This window comes from Athene noctua, chromosome 27 (assembly GCF_965140245.1).
Source record: "Athene noctua chromosome 27, bAthNoc1.hap1.1, whole genome shotgun sequence".
Classification (NCBI taxonomy): domain Eukaryota; kingdom Metazoa; phylum Chordata; class Aves; order Strigiformes; family Strigidae; genus Athene; species Athene noctua.
Genome location: NC_134063.1, coordinates 6,722,912 through 6,745,138, shown reverse-complemented (window position 1 = coordinate 6,745,138; position 22,227 = coordinate 6,722,912). Strand labels below are relative to the sequence as shown.

General features: G+C 48.3%; 1 protein-coding gene across 2 annotated transcripts; it reads left to right on the top strand.

Moving 5' to 3' along the window:
* The first annotated feature begins 270 nt into the window (after window positions 1-270).
* SUGP1 (SURP and G-patch domain containing 1) lies at window positions 271-19,998 on the top strand. Of its 2 annotated transcripts, none has more exons than XM_074928212.1 (14): window positions 271-301; window positions 579-750; window positions 1,326-1,429; window positions 1,855-2,082; window positions 3,907-4,030; window positions 4,598-4,701; window positions 6,387-6,498; window positions 8,279-8,751; window positions 13,586-13,692; window positions 14,754-14,931; window positions 15,174-15,280; window positions 16,106-16,251; window positions 18,428-18,557; window positions 19,093-19,998. In XM_074928212.1, exons 1-14 carry the CDS (start codon window positions 277-279, stop codon window positions 19,117-19,119), a joined length of 2,037 nt encoding a protein of 678 aa, XP_074784313.1. In that variant the 5' UTR covers window positions 271-276; the 3' UTR covers window positions 19,120-19,998. The 2 variants fall into 2 exon arrangements, with proteins under 2 accessions (XP_074784313.1, XP_074784312.1); XM_074928211.1 differs by having other exon boundaries at window positions 6,375-6,498.
* The last annotated feature ends 2,229 nt before the right edge of the window (window positions 19,999-22,227 follow it).

The window sequence follows — 22,227 nt, the reverse complement described above, 5'->3', positions numbered from 1 at the left end:
CGGGGCGCGCGCGGCCTGATGGGAGTTGTAGTCCGGCCGGCAGCTACTGCCGGGCTGTGTCCGGGAGAGCCGGGGAAGGAGAATGGCGGCGGAAAACCCACACCCCCCCTTCAGCGAGCCGGTTCGGCCCCTTGACCGGCCCTCGCTGCGGCGGGAGGCGCGGGGAGGGAGGCGGAGGCCCCCGCGGGACTACATCTCCCAGAGGACTTTGCGGCAGAGCCGCCCGGCACCGCCCGCCCCGCCGGCCGCGGTGCATTGTGGGACGGGAGCTCCAAAATGGACAACCCCAGGGATGCGCCAGGTACGGTTGGTCCTGCGGCTCCCCTGGCCTATGCCGCTGCCCTTCCTCGGCCCCGCGGCCTGGTGGTCGGCTGCAGCGCGGGGGTGGCGGCGTGGGGGGCTCGGCGGCCTTCCCTCAGCCGCGGGAGCCGCGAGTGGGTGTGTATGTGGCCGGGGCAGGGCTGTGGCATCATCCCCTCTGGTCGGCGCGGTGGCTCGGGGAGGCCCCAACGGCCGCAGCTTTGATCTTTAACCCTCCCGTAGGAAAAAAGAGAAAAAAAAAAATATTTTCCCTGTAGGAAAAGCGAGCCGGTGGTTTGGGGTCGCGCAGTCTAAATCGGCCAAGACAAACGTGAATATTCTTCACCAAGAGGAGTTGATAGCGCAGAAGAAGAGAGAGATTGAGGCCAGGCTGGAGCAGCAAGCGAAACAGAATTACCTGAGCATACAGCAGCTACCTCTGTTTGGAGAGTACGTGTGAATTACGGTGCTTTTAGATGGGAGCTTCGCTGGTGGAAGAGGAGCATGTTTGTCAAATGAAACTGAAGAGACAGGTTTTCCAGAGCTCTCCCACTGGGAGGCAAATACTGAGAAAGCTTAAATTGATAACCGAGTAATGGCTACCTTATGTGAGCTAGCCAAATTTTTCAGGTACTAGGGAGAACAGATAGATGCTGAAAGCATTAATGTTTTTATCCGGGTATTATTGCACTTTCCTTCTGCTTCCTGTTATCTTTCACTAAAAGTTATCACGGTTCTCCGGTTATGTGCTTGCCTCTGGTTCTTGGAAGCAGAGTAGCATAACCGAGCAAGTAGAAATTCTGTTTCAACAGAGTGAACAAACCAGGTGGAGGGTGTGGGTAGATGCTGTAAGCAGCAAGCTGAATAGCTCGTGTGCTTTGGAAAAGGTAGGTGTGTTTTCAGCCTTGGGTGAGAGAGGTTAGTAGTCACTGGCATTTGTCTTGTTTTCTGTTCAAAATAGATGCATGTGAAGGGGGTGGGGGAGGATGATGAGTACCATCACCTACTTTTCTTTTTCTATTCAGAGATGACGGTACTGACAATGAAGCCTGTGTTTCCAACAAGTTTGTTAATGATGGCAGTTTCCTCCAGCAGTTTCTCAAGCTGCAGAAGGAAAAGTCAAGTACTGGTAGGTCGACTTCTGAACCACAGGAGGCCTTCCTTCTCCTGGTGATACCAGCTTTGTGTGAGCTGCCTCCATGTATGTTCTCTTTAGAAACCCTGCTATGAGCTGTTACGAGTATGAGTAAGTTCTAAAGCAATGATGACCCCTTTAAATTTGGATTAAAATCTTTGAGATGCATGAGGGAGGTTTGCCCTTTCCCTCCACAGGTGCTGTAAAGACAAGCACCTCTCTTCTAGCTTGAATCTCACTTTGTAAAAAAGTCATCACAGCTTTCACTTTGTTTTGCAGCTTTTACCAGTCAGTGTCTTTAACTTACTCTGAAAATAACAGCCTGTTGCAGCTGTATTACTGCCTGAGTTGTTATCTGTAACCTGAGATTAAAACAGTAAGGATGCACAGGAATTATTTTCCCCTCATTCTTTTCTAAGAACCTCCCCCAAGTTCTACCAATAACTCGGCAAACACTTCAGCATCAAATGTTGGGAAGAAACCAATGCTGTTTGGGAAGCGCCCGGGCCAGGTCCTGAGCAGCATGCTGCACCAAGCGAAGAACTACTCCCATTCCAAACAGACCCCAGTCGTTAATCGCCTCAGTGTGTTTCAGTCGCCAGATGAAGATGAGGAGGAAGATTATGAGCAGTGGTTGGAAATTAAAGGTAAATGACACCTTCTACTACGTTGTTTGTTTTGGGGTGCAGGTCCACTTACCCTAGTGGTAGGAGTTGAATGTGGGAACAGGATTCCTTTGATATTTTTCCCAAGTAAAGGGTTGGTGTGGTTTTTTTTTTCCTTATGCTGTGAATTGGTATTCTTAGCACAATTCCTGAGTGCAGACTTCTGCATCATGAAATATAAATGACAGCAGTTAATGCTGGTGGACTCCTCCAAAGCCAGCTTCAGCAGAAAAGCTGAGAACTGAATGCTGTGAGGTGCTACTGATCCCACCCGAGCTCAGCATAGGAGAGGGGTCACTCCCTATAGTTAGGACAGGTCTGGTTTGTGCCTAGGAAGATTTATTTTCTCTGAATTACCAAGGCAAGTGCTTGACCAGTGTGTAAGTCTCTGTGAAAATAATGTGTAGAGAAAAAATATGTGCTGCCTTTAGTGGAGCTTGATTGGTTGCTAATCAAAAGAATTCTGCTTTTGTACAATCGAAATGTATTATGCCTAGTGCTGAGTTGTCTAGAAAATATATAGACATAATGCTTGTATTTAAAATGAAATTTCAGGTTTTTAAATGATAGAAAATAAAAAGCCCTCAGTTTGAGAGTGGCTGTGTAGGGGGAAAATTGTGTGTGTTGATAAATAAAATAGTGTATTAGGCGCGGAACTATGATCAGGGAAAATCAAAGTTCCTGCCTCTTTTCAAAGTTACATTAGAAAATCTCACCTCTAGGTCCTGGCTGCTTTAAGGGTAGAAAACCAGTCAAGAATATTGCAGCACTTAGATAACCAAGTTTATCTGGATAACCTAGCCTAGGAAGCCAGAAGGCAGATTTGCTTAATAATCTGAATTTCATGCATGCGTACTAAGTATAAAATTAGATTGGAGTTGCTAAATAAGTCACACTAAGCTTTGTGTCATAATTTATTTCATTATATGTTTACAAAACCATGTCTAGCTATTTCTGGTGGTATTTATAAAAGCATAAGCTTAGCAAGTCTGAACTCAAGCGTGAAATGCACTGCAGGAATGTGAGAAATAGCCGCTGGCTGCAGAGAGCAAAGACAGAACATGCACCCTTAATTTAAAGACTGTGGGTTCAAATCTAGTCTGGATTGGCATGGACAGCTCTGCTCCTGTGTGCTCTTTGTTCAGCACCCTACCCAAAATGTTGTTGTCTAGACACAAGCCTGTGTTTAGTGCCCATTGAATGTGTCCTGCATCAGCTCCGTTACCGCTCTCGGTGTTAGTGGGTCCCTTTCTTGGCACAGAGGCTGCAGCACAGTTTCTTGGAGACTGAGTTTCTTAGCTCTGGTGGGATTCCCTCCAAGCGAGGGCTGAGACATGGGCATATGCCAGTAGGAAGAGCTGTGTGCTCCAGCTCCACAATCTGTCTCTGCTAGCTGGGTACAGAGCGATGGCTTGGGAACTGGGATCTGTAATCTTTAGCGAGTAACGTGGTGATTAAAACCAAATTCCTGTTCTTCCCCATTGTGTTTTGTATGGAGTAGAATTGTCAGAAGCAAATTGTGTTGCAGTTGAACTTGCAGCCCAAACTGTGGTGATCCAAATCTTAGGCTTTTCCTTGGAGGAGAAAATCTAGACAAAATACAAACTTCCTACTAGGGGAGTGCAGAGGCTGACAGTAACCTAGGGATTGTAATTTGTACAGCTGTGTGAGACTGGATCCCCCATTTCATCCTTTTTCTTCCCATTCCCGCTCTACTTTTGTCTGCCGCCGTGGTTCTTAGAAGTAATGTACCTGTTGCCTGTTTGGTGTGTGAGTTGAACCCCAGTACTGACAGCCTGCTTAAAGTTTTACCCCCAGAGGATGCGGAGACCCGACAAGTGGTGGAAAAGCTGGCTAGGTTCGTGGCTGAAGGGGGACCAGAATTAGAGAAGGTCGCTATGGAAGACTACAAGGATAACCCAGCTTTTTCGTAAGTGCTATGATAACTCTTGTCTTCCCAAGCTGAACGTTGTCTCTTTGTAGGAGAAAAAACCATCAGCCTTGTGTCTGTAGTTCTGGCGGGTGTGTTTTGGTTGAGTTTATTGTTTGGTGGATTCGAGCTTTGTTATGAGTTAATTGTTTTATAGCTGGGGAAAGTGAGGCAGGAAGGGACCCTGTGGTGGTGCTGAGGCAGCAGGTCAGCTGGAGTGAGGAGCACAGTTGGGGGGTCCAGCTGCCTGCACAGCACCTGGGGAGCCTGGACTGGATCTCTGTCTCCTCTGCCACTGACACGCTGCGTGGCTGCAGATGGAGGATCCCCCTCCTCTGTCAGAAGAGACCTATTTATTTCCCTTCAAGTGACACAAAAAATTTGGATGCGAGTCCTTAGATTAAAGCTCTGTGTATTTATACACACTGAAGACTCTAATCCACATTTTAAGTGCATTCTGAGTAGTTTATCTATTTTGAGCTGTTTATATCCCAGAGTATCAATGTTTGTATAGTTGTCACTGATGCTTTTTTTTTCCCCCCCTTTTTTCCTCCATCTCCACCCTAGGTTTTTGCATGATAAGAACAGCAGAGAATTCCTTTACTACAGAAAGAAAGTGGCAGAGATAAGAAAAGAGAATCAAAGTTCTCAGGCATCCTCTTCTCAGAAAGGTAATTAAGACTGGGATCTGGCATATAAATTACATAAGTTAAATTTTACTTCTTCACTCTCTGTAACTGCTTGTTAGGTCTGTTCTGGAAACAGTTGGAGTGGGTATTTGGCTGTCAATCTGCTGCTTGTAAATAACACTTCAAAATGGAAGGAGATGGTGATCAAACATCACCATGATGGCGTCAAACTCTTGTGCCAAAAACGGTTGTTTCCCACGCCCACAGCATGTGATACTGTGCTCTGGGTAAAGGGGTCCTGGAAGAGACTTGCCTTGTATTTCTCCAAAATACTTAAAGTGAACTTAAATGATTCATCATCGTGTGTGTTCTGGAAGGTGTTTCAGCCCTGACAACGCATTTAGGAAAATTTCTTGTTTGATTTGTTACAAATGAAAAGGGTTGGTTGGTTTGTTGAACATAATCCCCGTTTCTGCTGCTGGTTCCTTATCTCAAGCTTTTCTGCTTGGGGACAGAAACCCTTGCAAGTGAGGGACTGTGTTTTCAGGGGGGAAAACAGCAGAAGTGGGTGATCTGCCAACAGACAGGTGGTGTGAGCAGTGGAATCTGGTTGACTGTGAGACAGAAATTATTTAGCACGTGAAGTGTGGTCTGGGGGCCAGGCATTTATCACTTCTAGTCCAGCCTCTGTTTCAGGCCTGCAGTGTGGGCTTGGCAAAATCACTCAGCCCCTCCCTGTCAGCTTCCTTTTTTGTGGAGAGGAGTCTTAATGCAATTTAGCTGTCATGCTGATGAGTTAACAGCTCAAACAAATCATGGTTTAATAGACTGTAGGCTGAAAGAGCTTGTTTCCAATATCAACTAACTGATACAACAGGAAGCTAAGCAGTATTATCCATACTTTACAGGTGTGGAATGTTGAAGCAAGGAAAGGTTATGACTTGTCCATGGCTTATAATCATGTCTTCTGCCTCCTGGTCCTGTGCCAGCACACTGGAGTACTGGCACTGGTACTGTGCAGGTAGCAAATGTCATATAAGGCTGTCGTGGCTAAATAACATATTTGCCTGGCTCCTTATAAACATCAAACATGCTTGAAATATTAATGAGCCTTCTCTGTGCCTTTGGACAAAGGCTGCAGTAGCCACCTCTTCCAGGTGAGGATTGGGATTGTTCCCTGGAGAATTTCCTCTGTCCTACAACCCTCCCCTAAAACGGCTGGCAGATGTGTAGTGGCAGTAGGTCCACGTGGGATTACGGTGTGGTATTAGTTTGCCACTTTTTCTAAGGGCTTCCTGCTACTCCTGGGGGCAACAGTGGCAAAGCCTTTAACTAGAGATAATTGCAAGTGCTGAGGTGTAACCCTATGGACAAGTGCCTGATGCAGGGAAGAAGCAGACTTCCTCTGCTGTAAAGAGAAACGAGTGTCCATCTTTGGAGACAAAAGCTGGTTTGTCTGTTAATCTGCTCTCATCTAGCTCCTGGCCCAGGGGAAGCTGATGTGTGAATGGTCACTCCTCTGGTTACAAAGCTGTTGTACAACCTGATGCAATATCGTGTTTTTGTGATATAAACTCTTATGACTGTTTATGTGTGATATTTCTAAAAATTAAACTCGACCTTTTGCCCTTATTCTGCTCTTGGGGTTCTTAGAACAGATAGGCTTTGACTGTTGCTTGTGTGAGTTGGGCCCAGTACTGACAGCCTGCTTAAAGTTTCACCTCCAGACGACGAAGAGACAAGGAACTCTGCTGAGAAACTGGCCAGGTTCATAGCAGATGGGGGTCCCGAGGTGGAAGCTATTGCCTTGCAGAACAACCGAGAGAACCATGCTTTCAGGTAAAGGCACAAACCTGCTGCCGAGTCTAATGGCGATGAGTCGTCTTTTTTTTTTTTTTTAGGGGGAAATAAGACAAGCTTGTGGTAACTCTGAAGTTACAAGGACCGTGCGCTTATATAACACTGACACTTCTACATTCTCAAGCCTCACAGCTTAAAGCAAGCGTCAGAGAGAAAGAAATCGATTCGCTTTCCCCCAGCATTAATTTACGACCTGCACCCCTCCTCGCCGGTTGCAATGTACCAGTAGAGTTCTAACCTTTATACTTTTCCCTCTAGCTGTGTTTTGGTGGGGGCCCCCATCCACCACTCATACCGCTGCTATCCAATTAATTTCCTGGGTTGCTCTTTACACAACATCTTCACTAACGTACAGGTAGCACTCCTTCACCGTTAGGTCTCCCTTTGGAATAGCTTTTTCAGCCTTTCAGACGTGCGTTGCTCTTGTCAGTGCTCACTGACAGCTGTGTAATGTCTCCCTTTGGTCTCATCCTTGTTTTATTTTTCTGCTCTTAGAAACAATTTGGTGTGTTCCCTGGAAGTGAAGTGGGGCTCAGCAAGCCTTATTTTGTTGCTGATATTTTGGCATTTTATTGGCTGCCTTCTGGCCCTCTGGGGTGCTCCCCTTGTGTTGTGAATCACATTAGACAGATGCGCTAATATCTGAGCTGCTTCATTATTTACTTTAAAACACCGCTGTGATCCCACCCGAGCATGGGCAAGTTAAACACCATCTCCTCTGTTAGGATTTCATCAGGTTTGCCATGGGGAGGGCCCCATCCTGCCCTCTGCTAGGTCCTGAAGCAATCCTTAGTGCTGTTATTCAAATGCAGGGATGCGAGACCACGTTTAGTGAATTTTAAAATACGTTGGAGAGCTGTTTGTGTTCGCCTGCGCGTGTTGTGCTGCGATAGGTGGGAAAGGCCTGTCACCTCTTCTGTTTTCTTGTGGGAGCAGGCACTATCCTGAGGAGAGGTTACATCAAGTGTTAAACTGCTCCTCTAAAAAGGGAAGATTGTAGAGGAGGTAGGACTAGACAGGTTTTCTGTGTGAAGTATTTAAACTGGAGTGAGCCCAAAAAGATAACATGTTTGTAACAAACATGACTATATTGATTTTTTTTTTTTATATTTTTTTTTGCATAGCTGCTAGTTTGAGGATTGTTCATGTTCTTCCCACAGAGACTAAGGAATTTTATTTTACCCAAAAGGTCAGAGATGCCTATTTCTGGAAGGGGTAGCAAATAAAGCGATGTTTTTTTGTGTGTGAGGGAACAGAAGGAGGAGTCGTGGTGTAATTAAGCAGACTGGTAATGTCAACGCTTCTAGCTTGACTAGAGGCCTGGGAGCAGTTTCTTTAGGCAGTGGTTTGGCATTCCCAACCTGAATGTTTGTTTTCCTCTGTGAACTGAAACCCGACATGTTGTTGGACCCCTTGCAGTTTTTCCAAACGTGTTCTAGAAGGCAGGTGAAGTCTGGGGGAGGACCTTGCTTTTCCACAAATGTAACATGATCCTCTTTAGTATGTTTGTTTATTTGGCACCAAAAATAGCGGTGGTTTGCTCATGAATGGGAAATAGGCTTCCGGATCCCAAAGGCATGTGGAGCCCTGCACTGCACCCACATACACACAGGATGGTGCTGGAGAGCAAGGATGCGTGGGGGATGGCTGGTTGTGCAAGAGCATTGCAGGAAAGAAAAGCCCGGACCAAACTGTGCTACATCCATCCCTTGTGTATGATTGTTGCATCTAAACTTTGTGGGTTTTTTTTTCTTTATAGGTTTTTGTATGAGCCAAACAGCAAAGGCTACAAATATTACCGGCAGAAACTGGAGGAGTTCCGTAAGGCCAAAACCAGCACTGTGTGTGCCCCCTTGCCTGTAGAGTCCAGCCTGAAAAGGAAGACGAGTCCCGAGGCATCGCCGTCACCTTTGTGCTTATCATCTCTGCCTCTGCCCCTTCCCTCACCTTTGCCTCTGCCCTTGCCCGTTCCCTCACCTCTGCCCTTGCCCGTTCCCTTGCCCGTTCCCTCGCACTTGCCCGTACCCTCATCCCTGCCCTCACCTTCACCATCATCCTCCACAACTCCACCGGATCAGACAGCTACAACTACAGCGGCAACAACAACTACAGCTGCTGCTACAGGCACTACTAAAAAGAAGCGGAAGAGCAGGTGGGGGCCCGAGGAGGACAAGGTTGAATTGCCCCTCCCGCAGCTCGTCCAACAGCTGGATTCTCCCTCCCCTCTTTCAGGTTAGTGGGGCTGTATATTGTGTTGAATAACTGTTTTTCCTGGGGGGTGCGTTCTGCCTTACCCCAGCTGGCTTTGTGAACGGAAAACCCAGTGAGTCTTATCTCTTGTTGTAATCTTCTTGGTTGCCAACCCTCTATCTTTCAGCTGGGTCTAGCAGCTAACTCTCCCCTGTGTGGAAGCCCAGATAAACCACTTTATCTCACTGACACCAGGGATTGGATCTTATCGTTCTCCAGCTATCTCTAAAACCCTGCTGTGCTATAGCTCATTACAGCCTCAGCCTCTACGCTCTTTAGGGCTATTTCACTTCAGGAAGAGAGTCTGTTGGAAAACAAATATCAGAGGCTGAACTGTGCTTATTCCCCATGGTAGGATAAAAACCCTGGGCAGCGCTTCCATCTCGCTCTAACTGATCAGCTATTCCCATTTAGCCTTCTGTTCCCCAAGTGCTGGCGGATACGACTGTAATTTCCTGTTCCAATTTCTACCCGTTTCAGTTCATTTGATTACAGATGGGGTTCACAGTCCTCATCCAGCGTCGAGGCTCATGCTCCTGTTACCTCACCTGCCAGGATCATCCAGGGGGTTCAGCTCTCTTCGAGCCCTGGAAGAGAATTCTTCCAGTTGAGGCACTTCTTGGGAGCTCTCAGAGGTTGAACTCTGGGGGCTCCTCTGTGCATGTGCAGATAGGTAATTAGGCAGGCAGTTAGAGATGCATACAAAAATCGAGTCACTCAAGGGCGACAGGTGAATGCAGATGTTTAAGATGGCGTCTTTGAATCCTTTGCCCAATTAGCGTGGGATGGGAAAAGGATGTGAAAGATAGAAGATGTAAGATAAGGCATGTCAGTGTTGGCAAACCGAGAGAATTAATAGTGGGGGGCTGGAGTCACGGGAAAAGTAGTAAGTACCCGTCTCAACAAGGACCTTTTCCAAAAAAGCGACAGCAGAAGAGATGAAGTGGGACAACTCATAGAAAACAAACTGTAATTTTCTGAGTTGCAGGGGGAGACCACAGATAATTTTCAACACATGGTCATCCTGTACAGCTCGGTGCTCCAGCAAGTCCGTGGGTCTTCTGCTGTGGCTGGGTTTTAGAGGAGGTAATTGCTCGGCTGTTAATAGCTTTGATTGTGAGGCTTGGGGAAGAGGCAGGGTTGGCTTGTATATGTGCTGTGGTGTCTGTTGGCTCTGCAGAGGTCAGGAAGGAAGGATTCTGTCTCCTAATCCAGCACTTCAAATGTAGATGAAGAGAAGTTCCTATGTAATTCTGTCTTCTGATCGCAGCCCTGTACAGAAGTCTTGGCTCTACATCTCGTATGTACAGGACGAGATGCCAACCTGGGTGGCTTATTCATCTGACCTTGAATTGCTGCTCATAGTAAGGCAGAAATCAGATGCAGAAGTCTTTCCTGATTTTGTACCTCTGGAGTAATTTATTTTTTTTTCTTGCAGACAGTAATGAAGCTTCGATGATGAAGCGGGGCAGGCGCTATCAAAACAAGCATCAGATTCTGTCTTAATACCTTCTGCTGCAGGGTGGGGGGGCTGCAGGGGTGTCCATGTGCTCATTCCAGCACGCTTCCTGCTGAAATCTCCCCTGGCTCTTTTAGCTTTCCTCTTAATTAGACAGGGACATGCTAGTTGTGTTCATGCTCACTTTCTGCAGGGCTTTGTGTCAAGTAGAAGAAAAGGACAGCAAACAATTTTCCAGGCATAACAAATCAACTGTTAATGCGCTGTTAATGCTCTGCAGGGGGAAGGATTTTTTTTTTTTTTTATGGGTTCAGATGGACTAATCCCTTTTTAGAATCAACCTCTTCAACCTGACAGGTGAAGAGAATTCCAAATTACACCCCTGGTCCTCTGTGAAGACTAGATTTGCACAGTATGCTTTGGTACCTAAATATCTGCGTCTTAGTGCTTTATCCTTAGCAATTGGTTTGGAATTAGTGGAGGACTGTTCTGATTCTCTTCCTGTCTACTCTTAGTAATAAATCAGTATCACGGAGAGGAGAAAGTGTAGCCTGTTTGGACAGAAACAAGGCTCCTCTTAAATGTATTGATACAAAACACTTAACTGCATACGGACTGCAGGGACTAATACAGCTGAAAAGCTGAACAGAACAGAGATAACTGTGATTAGTGAACTCTGTGGACTAATGGGAAATTACAGGCTGTCATTAGAATTTTCTGAAACCTGATACTGGATTGGTTGGGGTTTGATTAGTTTTAATTCAGTTAGGTCTTCAAACTATGAAGCAAAAAATCAGGCACTTCTGTACTGGGATTTCTCCTGCTGTCCTTAAAGGACATTCCCTTCTGTAACAAGCTCCTCTTTGGGCATGTGGGAAAGGGATAAACCTTGAGGTAGTCTTCTGCCAATGCTGCAGATAGACTGCACCATTAACCCTGTAGGCAAAGCTGATGTCATTCAAAGGAAAAAAAAAAAAAGTATTCTTCCCAGGCTTGCTGAACATGAGGCTGAGAAGCAACTCCTTATATTTTGCACAGTGTTTGCCTGGTGCTCGACCGGTGGAAGGAACTTATAAATCTTATCTATTTTTATGCAGATTCATTGACTGATCTTATTTATGAATAGACTTTTCTATCTTCAGATGTGGACTTGGGGTGGAGCTTTGCTTTTTCTGTCAACTTTCCCTGTATTGTGATACTTCGGGCCAAGCCTACAAAAATATCTCCCAGAGCTGAATTTCTGCAGTGACTTTCAGCATCTCTCAGCATAAAGTCTGCAAGGTACCAGAGCAGTCAGACAAACCAGATGTAGTTTTAGCACAAGAAGGAGCAGTGGCATATGCTTTCTGGGAAGTAAAAGAAGATGCTCCAGTCTCACCTTTCTCCTTTAAGGTGGTTATATATGCTGGCAAGGCACCAGCTTGCGAGGCCTCTAGAGCCATGCCTGGCTCTTAGCCTGAGTGTTTATGCAATTCAGAGCTAAGCCAAAGAGCTGCTGACCTCTGTGAAGGGCAGAGAGTCTTCCTCCGTGCATTCAGAGAAAGCTTTCCCATGCCCTGAGACAGGAGGTGAATCTTTGGCTAGGGCTGATGCTGAAGTGCCCCGGTCTCACATAACGTTTGGGGCCAGATTCTTCTTTACATGGAATAGGCATAGCGTGTTCGTTAAAACTGTTCCCAAATCTCAGTGCCCTCCGAGACAGAAATTGGGCTGTTTATCAATAATAGATCAGTTTATTTGTCTATTTGTTCTTATTTCTTGGGAGCTGAAAGTGAGTATCCTAGCACCAAGCCTAGCACAACACAAATTCTTGCTTCCCTCCTCTTGGAAAACCTCTTGCAGTGTTTTACATAACTCTTCCTGCAGAGTTGCCTCCCGGTGCTGGTGCGAATGTGCAGAGGCTGTAGCTGTGTGAGGGAGGGTGGATGCACTGTTGTGTGTGCTCCCTGGGAGCTGGGAGTGAAGGAGGCCCCTTCCCCAGCCTGGAGTGCTCGGCCAAAAGCGTGTAGGAAGGGAGGGGAGATCAGAGTGCTCAGATCAATTGCCCTGCCTGAGAATAAGAGGAAGGGAGAAGATGACCCCTGGGGCCTAATTAGCATGCTGTGTAGACATTTGGTGTCATGAACAATGATCCTATTATTATCAGGCTTCATAATTAATAGATAATGAATAATTAATGAAGCATCATTTAACTGTAGTCTGAACTTACATTCAAATGGAGGTTTTTGCAGTCGTTAGGAAAAAATCCGTGTATTAAAAAATGCAGTGGGCTTTTCAAGTGCGGTTGTGTGTCGTCTTTCAATCCCTTAAATATTTACCTGTTGGGATCTTAGCTCTGAGGTGCTTTAGCAGGGAGCTGCCAAGTATTTATGAACCAAGTTTGCAAGGCAATCTCCACTGTAAATCTCTTCTTTGCAGCCCCAGCAGTATTTCTATTACTTTCTTTCATCGTGCAGCAATTAAAAAGAAGCTTCCTCTTTTTTTTTTTTTTTTTTTCCTCCCCCCCCTCTCTCTTCCCTGTAACTTGCCCTTTGAACTCAGAGTGCCGTATGGTCATTCTAAATCAGTAGGTGCCCTGCCCAGATAGTGTTAATATCTAATTTCAGGGCTTACCTGAGAAAACCAGCAAAAATGATTCCAAAGGAGGAGCTTCCAAAAAGGGATGCTGCAGGAGAAGGAGGGTACATCAGTGGGATTGTCAAGCAGAAGCTTAAAATGCCCCTTCTTTGAAAGCAGGGACAACATCCCTGGCAATGCTGCTCTTGAGCCTGTAGATTAGAAACTAAAATCTCCTTGGGGAATGGCAACTTCCAAAAGCAGCATAATGCTCATGTCTTTATTCTAATGTGGTCATTTGCTTTTCATTTTGAATGAAGTTGCTGTTTACATAGTAATCAGCAGACACTTACGTGCACAGATTGGCCAATATGCTGCCAGGCTCAGATCTGCCTGTGACTCAATTCTGAATAATTAAGCATCGTGCTCTGCAATGGCCAGGGTTCACGAGAAAGCCTTATGAGGAGAATTAATCTTAAGGAGGAATAATTTTTAAAGCACGGTATAGCAGATGCCGTGCAGTGTGACCCCTGAGGATGTGGTTTGTGAGTCTGCTGATGTGCTACGGGCAGAGCCCTGGGCTGGGGTGAGGAAATACTCTGAGCTGGCTGGTGAAGGAGCTGCAACCTCCTCCTGTGGTTCCCAAGTCCTCCCAGGTGGTAGTCCTTCACTTAAGGGTCTCAATGCTGGAACCAGGAAATAAGTGTAAAACTTCATGTGGGGATCTTGAGATAACGGTTTCACTGCTCTCAACAGCTGTCTCAGATTTTTTGAAAGTCTTTTAACGTGTGCTTGTTACAGTTCAGGACCTCAAGGGTCTTGGTTATGAAAAAGGGAAACCGGTTGGTTTGGTGGGTGTGACAGAGCTCTCCGAAGCCCAGAAGAAACAGCTGAAGGAGCAGCAGGAGGTAATGCCCTGAAATGATTTCCAAATTCATATTGTGTTGCAGCATGCCTGGGTTAAATGGGGAAAATGGAGGTGGAGGTAGCAAAGAAACTTTTCCCAGTTGGGGAAACTTGGCCCACAAATAAATCTCTAGGATTTGTGCTGAATGCTTAACAACCCTGTGGTGCTGCAGTCAGCAGAAATATTAGAGGACTTTAGGGAATACGAATTAAGCCAGCCAATTGTTGTCCTACCAAACTAAACCCCAAAATCTATAAGGTCTGTTGTGTCACATCTGCAGCTGGTCACGGATTGCTTCAGCATGGGGGGGAAAGTGAGTGAATGCTTGCAGGTTTGGGGGGAGAGAGCAGAATTGGCTTTTGCCAATTGATGTTTAAACTGTGTGGGGCCGACTGAGGGGCAGCAGTCCTCAATGGTGATACCAGGGTGCCTCTGTTAGAGGAACCAGCACGTAAATCCTGCGAGGAGGCAGGGCAGGAGCCGGGAGTGTTCAGTGTGAGGAGGAGGAGGCTGAGGGGAGCCCTCATCCCTCTCTGCAGCTCCTGACGGGACATTGCAGAGAGGCTGGGGCTGGGCTCTGCTCCCAGGGGATCAGGGACAGGACAAGAGGGAACGGCTGGAAACTGCCCCAGGGGAGGCTCAGGCTGGGCAGGAGGAGAAAATGTTTCCCAGCAAGAGTGGTCAGAGTGGAACAGGCTGCCCAGGGAGGGGGGAGTCCCCATCCCTGGGGGGGTTTCAGGGCCGTTGGGATGAGCTGTGGGGGATGTGGGGTAGGGGAGAACTTTGTAGAGTGGGGCTGAGGGTTGGACTCGGTGATCCCGGGGGGCTTTTCCAACCCGAACGATTCTGTGGTAATGCTCCTGTTTGATGGGGAAAGCGAGTGGATCAGATCAAGCTGCAGCACCACTCGGGATTTGTAGTTGCCCACCTGTACCCTGTAGGGCCCCTAGGGCAAAGCGCTGCTGGGAACCGGGGGGGAAAGGTGGGTTTCACTGGGTGTGGGGGGGTTTCACTGGGTGTGGGGGGGTTTCACTGAGTGCGCTGTGGCCTCTCTGCCCCCAGATGCAGCAGATGTACGATATGATCATGAAGCACAAGCGAGCCATGCAGGAGATGCAGATGATGTGGGAAAAAGCGATTCAGCAGCACCAACACGGCTACGACAGCGACGAAGAGGTGGACAGCGAGCTGGGAACGTGGGAGCACCAGCTTCGGCGCATGGAGATGGACAAGACCCGAGGTGGGTGGGAGCTGCCGTGCGGGGCTCTCGCTCCGCGGAGGCACAGAGGCCTCTGGAGGGAGATGCCTGAGATCACGCTGCTGGCACAGGAGTTGCAGGGTCACTTCTCACGGGTCTGTGCTCTTGAGTGGAGATTAATAACTGTCTGTTGATGTGAGGCTTTCTGCTTCACAACCCCTCCCAATTTCCAAGTCAAAGAATGCTGCGTTATTGCTGTTTTCTCTCTTCTGTGTCTTGGGCAGAGTGGGCTGAGCAGCTGACCCAGATGGGCAGAGGGAAACATTTCATCGGAGACTTTCTTCCACCTGACGAGCTGGAGAAATTCATGGAGACCTTCAAGGCACTGAAGGTGAACTAGCAGAGACTTCTCAGGGCAGGGGTGATGCTTCAGACAGGTCCTGTAGCAGGAGGGAGAGGTCTCAAGCAGGCTCAGCCCTTTCCTCAGCAGTTACCTCCCTTGCAGCCCTGAGGAATTTCTGCCCTTCCAGTGGGAGCTCTGTTACTTCCACAGGAAACAAGGGCTTAGTTTTTTGCTCTTCGCAGAGAAACGGCTGTAGCAAATTAGAGAACAGGCTATTGGGACAGGATTTGGGGGTTGGCTGAAATTACAGTCAAGCCTCTCGGACTACCCACCATTTGTCTGCTGTTCCTGTTTCGGATAAGTGCTTGCTGATGCCAAGCAAGGAAAATTTGAATTTTTATCCAGATGATTGCAGTAAAGTGAAAATATAAAGCCTACAAAAAGCTTATGCAAAACACTTCAATACCTGCCAATTCTTCCTAAACTAGAACTTCTTGGTGCTGGCGGATCCCTCATAATGTTTTCATGTAGCCAGCGTGGGGTCTGACATTCCCTAGAGATCCTGGCTTAAATAAGAACTGTATCTGAAGCTTGATCCAGTGAGCAACTTTAAATTCAGGAGCTAAATATTTCTCAGCTTAATCTCACAGTAGCACTGCTTGCTTCTTGCAGATATAGGGCTGTGCAGTGCTTTATCATTTACCCGTTGCCTTCTCTGTGGTGGTGCAGAACTGGAATCCCAAGAAATCGTGCTGGTTATGCTTGTTAGAACCATCCTAACTTTGAGTAGCTGAAGCTGGTTTTCCCTTCCTCTGACCCACAGAGATGGCTGCATATAAAAAATAACCAACACTACTTTTGGTGTCTCTGCAGGAAGGACGTGAGCCAGATTATTCTGAATACAAAGAGTTCAAACTGACTGTGGAAAACATAGGTTATCAAATGCTAATGAAGATGGGCTGGAAAGAAGGCGAGGGACTTGGCTCGGATGGGCAGGGGATTAAAAACCCAGTCAGCAAGTAAGCAGAGATCTTCTACTATTGATTTAGTCCTTTTCTCTTGGGCTGATAATTGATGCTCCTACCCTAGCCTCCTGGAAGCAGCTGCAATAAATGTGACTGTAATTCATCACTTGAACAGAATATGGAATCCTCACAGGAAAGGAGAAAAAAATCGTTTCAGATTTCTTTGGGGTTCCTTTTCCCCCAAGACCTGGGTTTGATACTTTCTCTCAGGCAGGGAGTATGACCAGAGCCAAGAGCATTTTGTTTCTAATCTCGATTTGCGTGGTGTGTTCTTCCGAGAGGTGCCTTCTTCCCAGTTTCCCCATTTATAAAATGAAGATAATACTTGTCTGCACCTCACCTCTCCCAGGGCCTGTGAGGATTTAGTCATGTCTTTAAAGTCATAAATTTATTGAAGTATTAAGGAACATGCCTTTTGCATCCGAAGCCTCGTTGGTGCCTGCTGGCTGGTCTCTGGTGTACTGTGGGTGAAAGGCCACCAAGATTTGCTGCTGCTGGACCTGTGATTGAAAAATGTTTCTGTCCGGGTCAGAGCGCTTTGGGTATGATCAACTGTCTTCACGTCACTCTTTTGCACAGAAATTTTCTGATTTGATCAGACTTTGTATAATATAAAGCTTTATCAGAGTTCTATCCAAAAATAGATGAGCATCTCTTTTTAGGTGGATCATCTGTTGGTAACATATGCTGAGCTTCCAAACCAAATATTGGGGATAGGAAATACTCTAAATTCTGGGTTTTTTTTGCGTTGGATCCTTTTAGAAATAACAGTTGTTTGTTTACTGCAGGATAGAAAGTTTCTCTGTAAAGCGCTTCTGCTCCTCTTTGGCCAGATCTCTCTGGCAGGATGTTTGTTGGTTCAGAGAAGCTCTGTGATAAAAGATTGCTGTAATCAAAGCAGCAAGGCTCACCAGCGACAGAGGGAAGGCTGCTGCTGCCCGTCACAGCCTTCAACAAGGGTTGTGATTTGCTTGGGCTCTGCCATCTCTGATGCTTTTAGAAAGGTCCCAACCAACCCGGTGCCCTGCCAAGGGTCAGTCTGCCCGTCAGAGGCACCCAGAGCGCTGAGGGTATTTCTGTTCCAGCTGTGAAAGGTTAAGCAAATACATGTTGACACTATTGCTTCCATCTAACAATAACAAGTGTCACTGGTGTGGAAGGGCAGTGCAGACGCCTGGCAGATGCAGTCAGCTCTCCGTGTCAGCTGTCTGCTCGATGCAGCCCGGTGGTGCCCAGCGCTCCCCCAGCCTTGCTCAGGCAGTTCTGGTGAGGAGGAGGGTGATCTCGCATCTGCTTGGTTGATCTGCTCGAGGGTAGGGAGGCTCTGCGGAGAGATCTGTACGGACTGGAGCGATGGGCTGAGGCCAACTGGAGGAGATTCAATAAGGGCAAATGCCAGGTGGTGCCCTTGGGCCACAACAACCCCCAGCAGGGCTACAGGCCTGGGGAGGAGTGGCTGGAGAGCTGCCGGTCAGAGAGGGACTGGGGGGGTGAAAATGAGCCAGAGTGTGCCCAGGGGGCCAAGGAGGCCAATGGCATCCTGGCTTGTGTCAGCACTGGCGTGGCCAGCAGGGACAGGGAAGGGATCTGAGCCCTGGGCTCGGCACTGGGGAGGCCGCCCCTCGATTCCTGGGTTCAGTGTTGGGCCCCTCACCCCAAAAAGGCCATTGAGTGACTCGAGCATGGCCAGAGAAGGGCAACGGAGCTGGGGCAGGGTCTGGAGCACAGGTCTGCTGGGGAGCGGCTGGGGGAACTGGGGGGGTTCAGTGTGGAGAAGAGGAGGCTGAGGGGAGACCTCCTGGCCCTCTGCAACTCCCTGCCAGGAGGGGGCAGAGAGGGGGGATGAGTCTCTGGAGCCAAGGCCCCAGCGCCAGGCCCCGAGGGAATGGCCTCAAGCTGCCCAGGGCAGGGTCAGGCTGGCTCTGAGGAAGGATTTCTGTGCAGAAGGGGCTGTTGGGCGTTGGAATGGGCTGCCCAGGGCAGGGGGGAGTCCCCGGGATCCCTGGGGGGGTTGAAGAGTCGGGCTGAGCCAGCGCTGAGGGATCTGGGGGAGTTGGGAAGGGTCAGGGGGAGGGTCACGGCTGGGCTGGAGGAGCTTCAGGGGCTTTTCCAACCCGGATGACTCTGGGATTCTGTGCTTACCTCAGGCTTTGTTCCCTCTTCCCACCAGGGGAACTACGGCTGTGGATGGAGCTGGCTTTGGCATCGATCGTCCCGCCGAGCTGACCAAGGAGGACGATGAGTACGAGGCGTTCCGCAAACGCATGATGCTCGCCTACCGCTTCCGACCCAATCCGCTGGTAAGGGCTCACGAAGCCGAACCGAGACAAACCCACTGAGGCTTCTGGGCGTCTCCTGTCAGGGTGGGAGTATTCCTAGTGCTTAGCCAAGAGAGCAAGTGCTGCGGAAGTTTCTCTTTGGTTCTGCTCTCATGCTAAATCAAATTATCGCTACCAAAACATCCATGGAGGCTCTCTCCTTGCTGTCTTTAATACAAAAGCCTCTGGTTTCAGTTTTATCTGCCCGTACCAAGGTTAAATGCTGCACACAAAGGAAGCAGATGGGCTGTCTGTGAAGCCATGGTTTATTCTGAGTAATCATTTTCCTATTGTAAAAGGTGTGTAAGTCTGCATTTGCCTCTTACTTTCAGCATGCCAGCACACCTGCCGGCAGCCACACACACACAGCTACACTTGTAATTTTTGATGGGCAAACCTCAGGTTTCACTGTCAGAAATGTCACGTTTCAGTGGCTTTTTCAGATAATTAAGCTCAGGTGCTCATTGTTCTGGGAAGACAGCAATTCTGATTAATTTCCTCTTGTTATTCCCCACAGAACAATCCACGACGACCTTACTACTGAGAATGGTGGGGTTTTTTGGGACAACGTATTTTCAAAACAATTGTAATTTTACTGTGAAATGTTATGAAACTGCATTATCATTCTCTTATTTGCTAATATTGTAAAACTTATGAAGTCACAATGCCATCTTTCACCCAGAAGAGCCTGCAAGCCCGCTCACCACACACTCGAGTGTCGTGACAACGCTGTTGTAACGGGGCCGGGGTGGTGTTCCGAGAGGAGAACACAGATCTTACACGGTGCCCTGCTGAGAGTGGAGGGTAGCACCAAAGATACCCGTAGGACTAGTTCAGGGACTCCATTCGTGGTTAGCTTGGTGCCATCTTACAAGGAATGCTTTTTTTTTTTTTTTTGCCTAACAGCAGATCCTCTGTTGTTCAGATACGCAGCTTGTGCTGCTCCAGGAGGGGGTGTTTTTTTGTTTGTGTTTTTTCTTTTTTTAATTGCAAATACAACAAGGGACTGTCTCCAACCCAACTTTTGGGGCTGTTGTTCAGTCAGGCTATTGTTCCCTGAAGAGTTTGAGTTCTGATGCTGTTGTGAAGCCCAAAGTCGTCTCTGACCTTCAACTGACATTGCAAACCCAGTGCCTGGTGGTTTCACCTCGGGCCTGTTGGTGCGTGGCTGCGAGGGTTGAGGGGTGCAGGGTGAGTTCATTCATCTTCAGAGGCGACAGCCTCTTGTTTTCCTGAACACTAAGCTCACCCCCAGCTCCCTGGCAGAACAAGAGACTTGCCCCCACTTTCCATAGATGGGGGTGACAAAGAACCAAGCCTTCACACACAGTTTCTTGAAGGCCATTTGGATTTCGTTGTTGTAAGAAACCCTTCTACAAATACAAATTTTCTTCATTCAGTCTGTAAATAAAATAAAACTCATTTGTTCCTTCTGTTTAATCGCTGAATTTTTGGTGAATTTTTAAGAGTGGTCTTACTGTGGGGTTTTGTAGGCTGAGGCTGCTCTAGATTTCTTTCCTTCCAAACATCTTAGAGAAAACAGAGTGAGCTTGGTTTTGCATTTGTTTTTCCTTCAGTCCAAATACTTGGAGTGCGATTCTCTCTTTTTGTTAACTTTTTTTAATGACGTAGAGGCAAGGACTTGCCTTTCAATAAAAACAGGGGAAAGGGGGAATTCCGTAGGGATTTGTTCTGAGAAAAATCATGATGTGGAATTGCTTTGTGCACGCACAGGGCGAGGCTTGCTGCTGGGGGGGGACTGCTGGTGTACGGCTTCTATAGGGGGGTGTTGGGGTTGGGGTGGTTAATCAGCATGGGCAGTAATGATGGGAGACTGGGAAATAAAGAGAAGAAATCTGGCCAGTCTTTGGTAGGGCCAGGCTTTGCTCAGGTCATGCAGGTCACCGTGACAACTGCCCTTCCCTGGTGAGCCGGAGCCCCCATCCCTGCGGGTTCTCCCCGTCCGCTGCGTCTGGGGTCTCGTTGGCACAAGCTGGAGCTGCTGAGCTGGTTTTCCAGAATTACCAGAGTTGGGAGCACCCTGGGGCTGGCCCTGGGCTCCCCGTTTCACTGCTGGAAGCCGGGGCTTGCAGGGAGGCTGCTGGTCAATGGAAGCATTTTCAGTCTCTCTTTTTTTTTTTTTTTTTTTTTTTTTTTTTTATCCCACACGTACTCACTGCACTGTCCTGTGGGTGCCCCGGTCCTGCGCGGCCCCGGAGGTGGGGGGAGCAGGAACAGGCTTCCCGCTACTGCTGATCGGGTCTTTAAAGCCAGTCCCTTCCGTCTGCTGCGTTGATGTTGTGTTGGCAAAAGTTGTTTTATTCCTTTTATTTCGACGCGGCGGCCTCGGCCCTCCCGAGCCCCTTCTCTCGGTAACCGCCTTCATCAGTCGGAGCTTTGCTCTGCTCTTGGTTTTTCTTGTGTGGTTGTAAGTCCCACACTGCTGGGAGCAGCGGGCAGGGGTCAGTTCTGCAGAGACCCCGTGAGCCGCTTAGCACACTCCTTCTCCTCGCCATCATTAGCTACAAACGGGGGATTTCGACTTCAGAAACCGAATCAAAAAGGCGGCTGCTGCCGCAGACCCGGAAGGTCACCGGAGCCGGACTCTGCTCCATCAAAGAGTGAACTCGCTGTGCCGACACGGTGACAGCTGCCCGGCACGGGGCGGGGGTGGCTGAGTGTGAGCGTGGCGCCGGGATGCGCCGGGAAATCTCCTGGGGATACGTGTGGGATGCACCGGGGGGAGGCAAAGGGGTTGAGGTTTGTTTGCCCTGAGCAGCTTCAGCAGGAGCTGGGAGCCAGGTGACGCTTGTAAAGGGTTTGAGAAGATCTGAAGGTTATTGCGTCAAGTCACCCCACATGACCTGGTTTCACACCCTTTTTTTTTTTTTTTTTAATTTCTACAGGGTGTTGAGCTGCTTTTTGTACATCCCCCTGTACAAACGGGGCTGGTAGGTGATTTCTCAAGCCTGGAGATTAAACCCCCGCTTATAGACTGAACAAGCCCGGCCTAACAAGCCGTTCCTCGTCAGTGATGTGCTGACGAGGCGTGCGGGGTGCATTTGAGTTCCTCCTGCACGGAGAAACCACGAACAAGCCCAGGACAAAGTGCAGGGCGGCCAACTCAGCCCCCGGACTCTGAAGCAAGAGGGTGAAAGAGTGACGTGCCACAGTGACACGTTTGGGAAAGGCTCTGGGAGGAAGGGGAAAGGTTGAGCGGCCGCGCTGGGGGATTTGCTGAGTACCGTGGAAGTTTCCTTAGAAAATATCTGCCCAGTTCGGGAGTGCTGAGGCAGGTCTCTCCAGGGGCTGGGGGGGAGGTAAACGCCCGTGTCTGAGCAGAGCGGGTGAGAGGAGGAGGTCAGGGGGACGCTGGGCTCCCAGCTGGGTGCAGAGCCCTGGAAACTCCTGCTCTCTGCTCAGTTCAATTCATTATTAAAGGCAGGGATGAAGCGTTGGCTTTCATGTGCTTTGCTCCTTCTTTTTTAGCTCTTACAGATCTGAAGAGGTGTGTCCTCTTGGCTCTTTTAAGTACTTACGGTTTCCAGAATGAAACGCATGAATCCCCGAGCTTTCAGAGCCCCTTTCGGAGCGGTTTCATCCTTCCCCCGCGGCCCTTAGCGCCGTGTCTCGGGGCAGCCCTCGAGCGCAG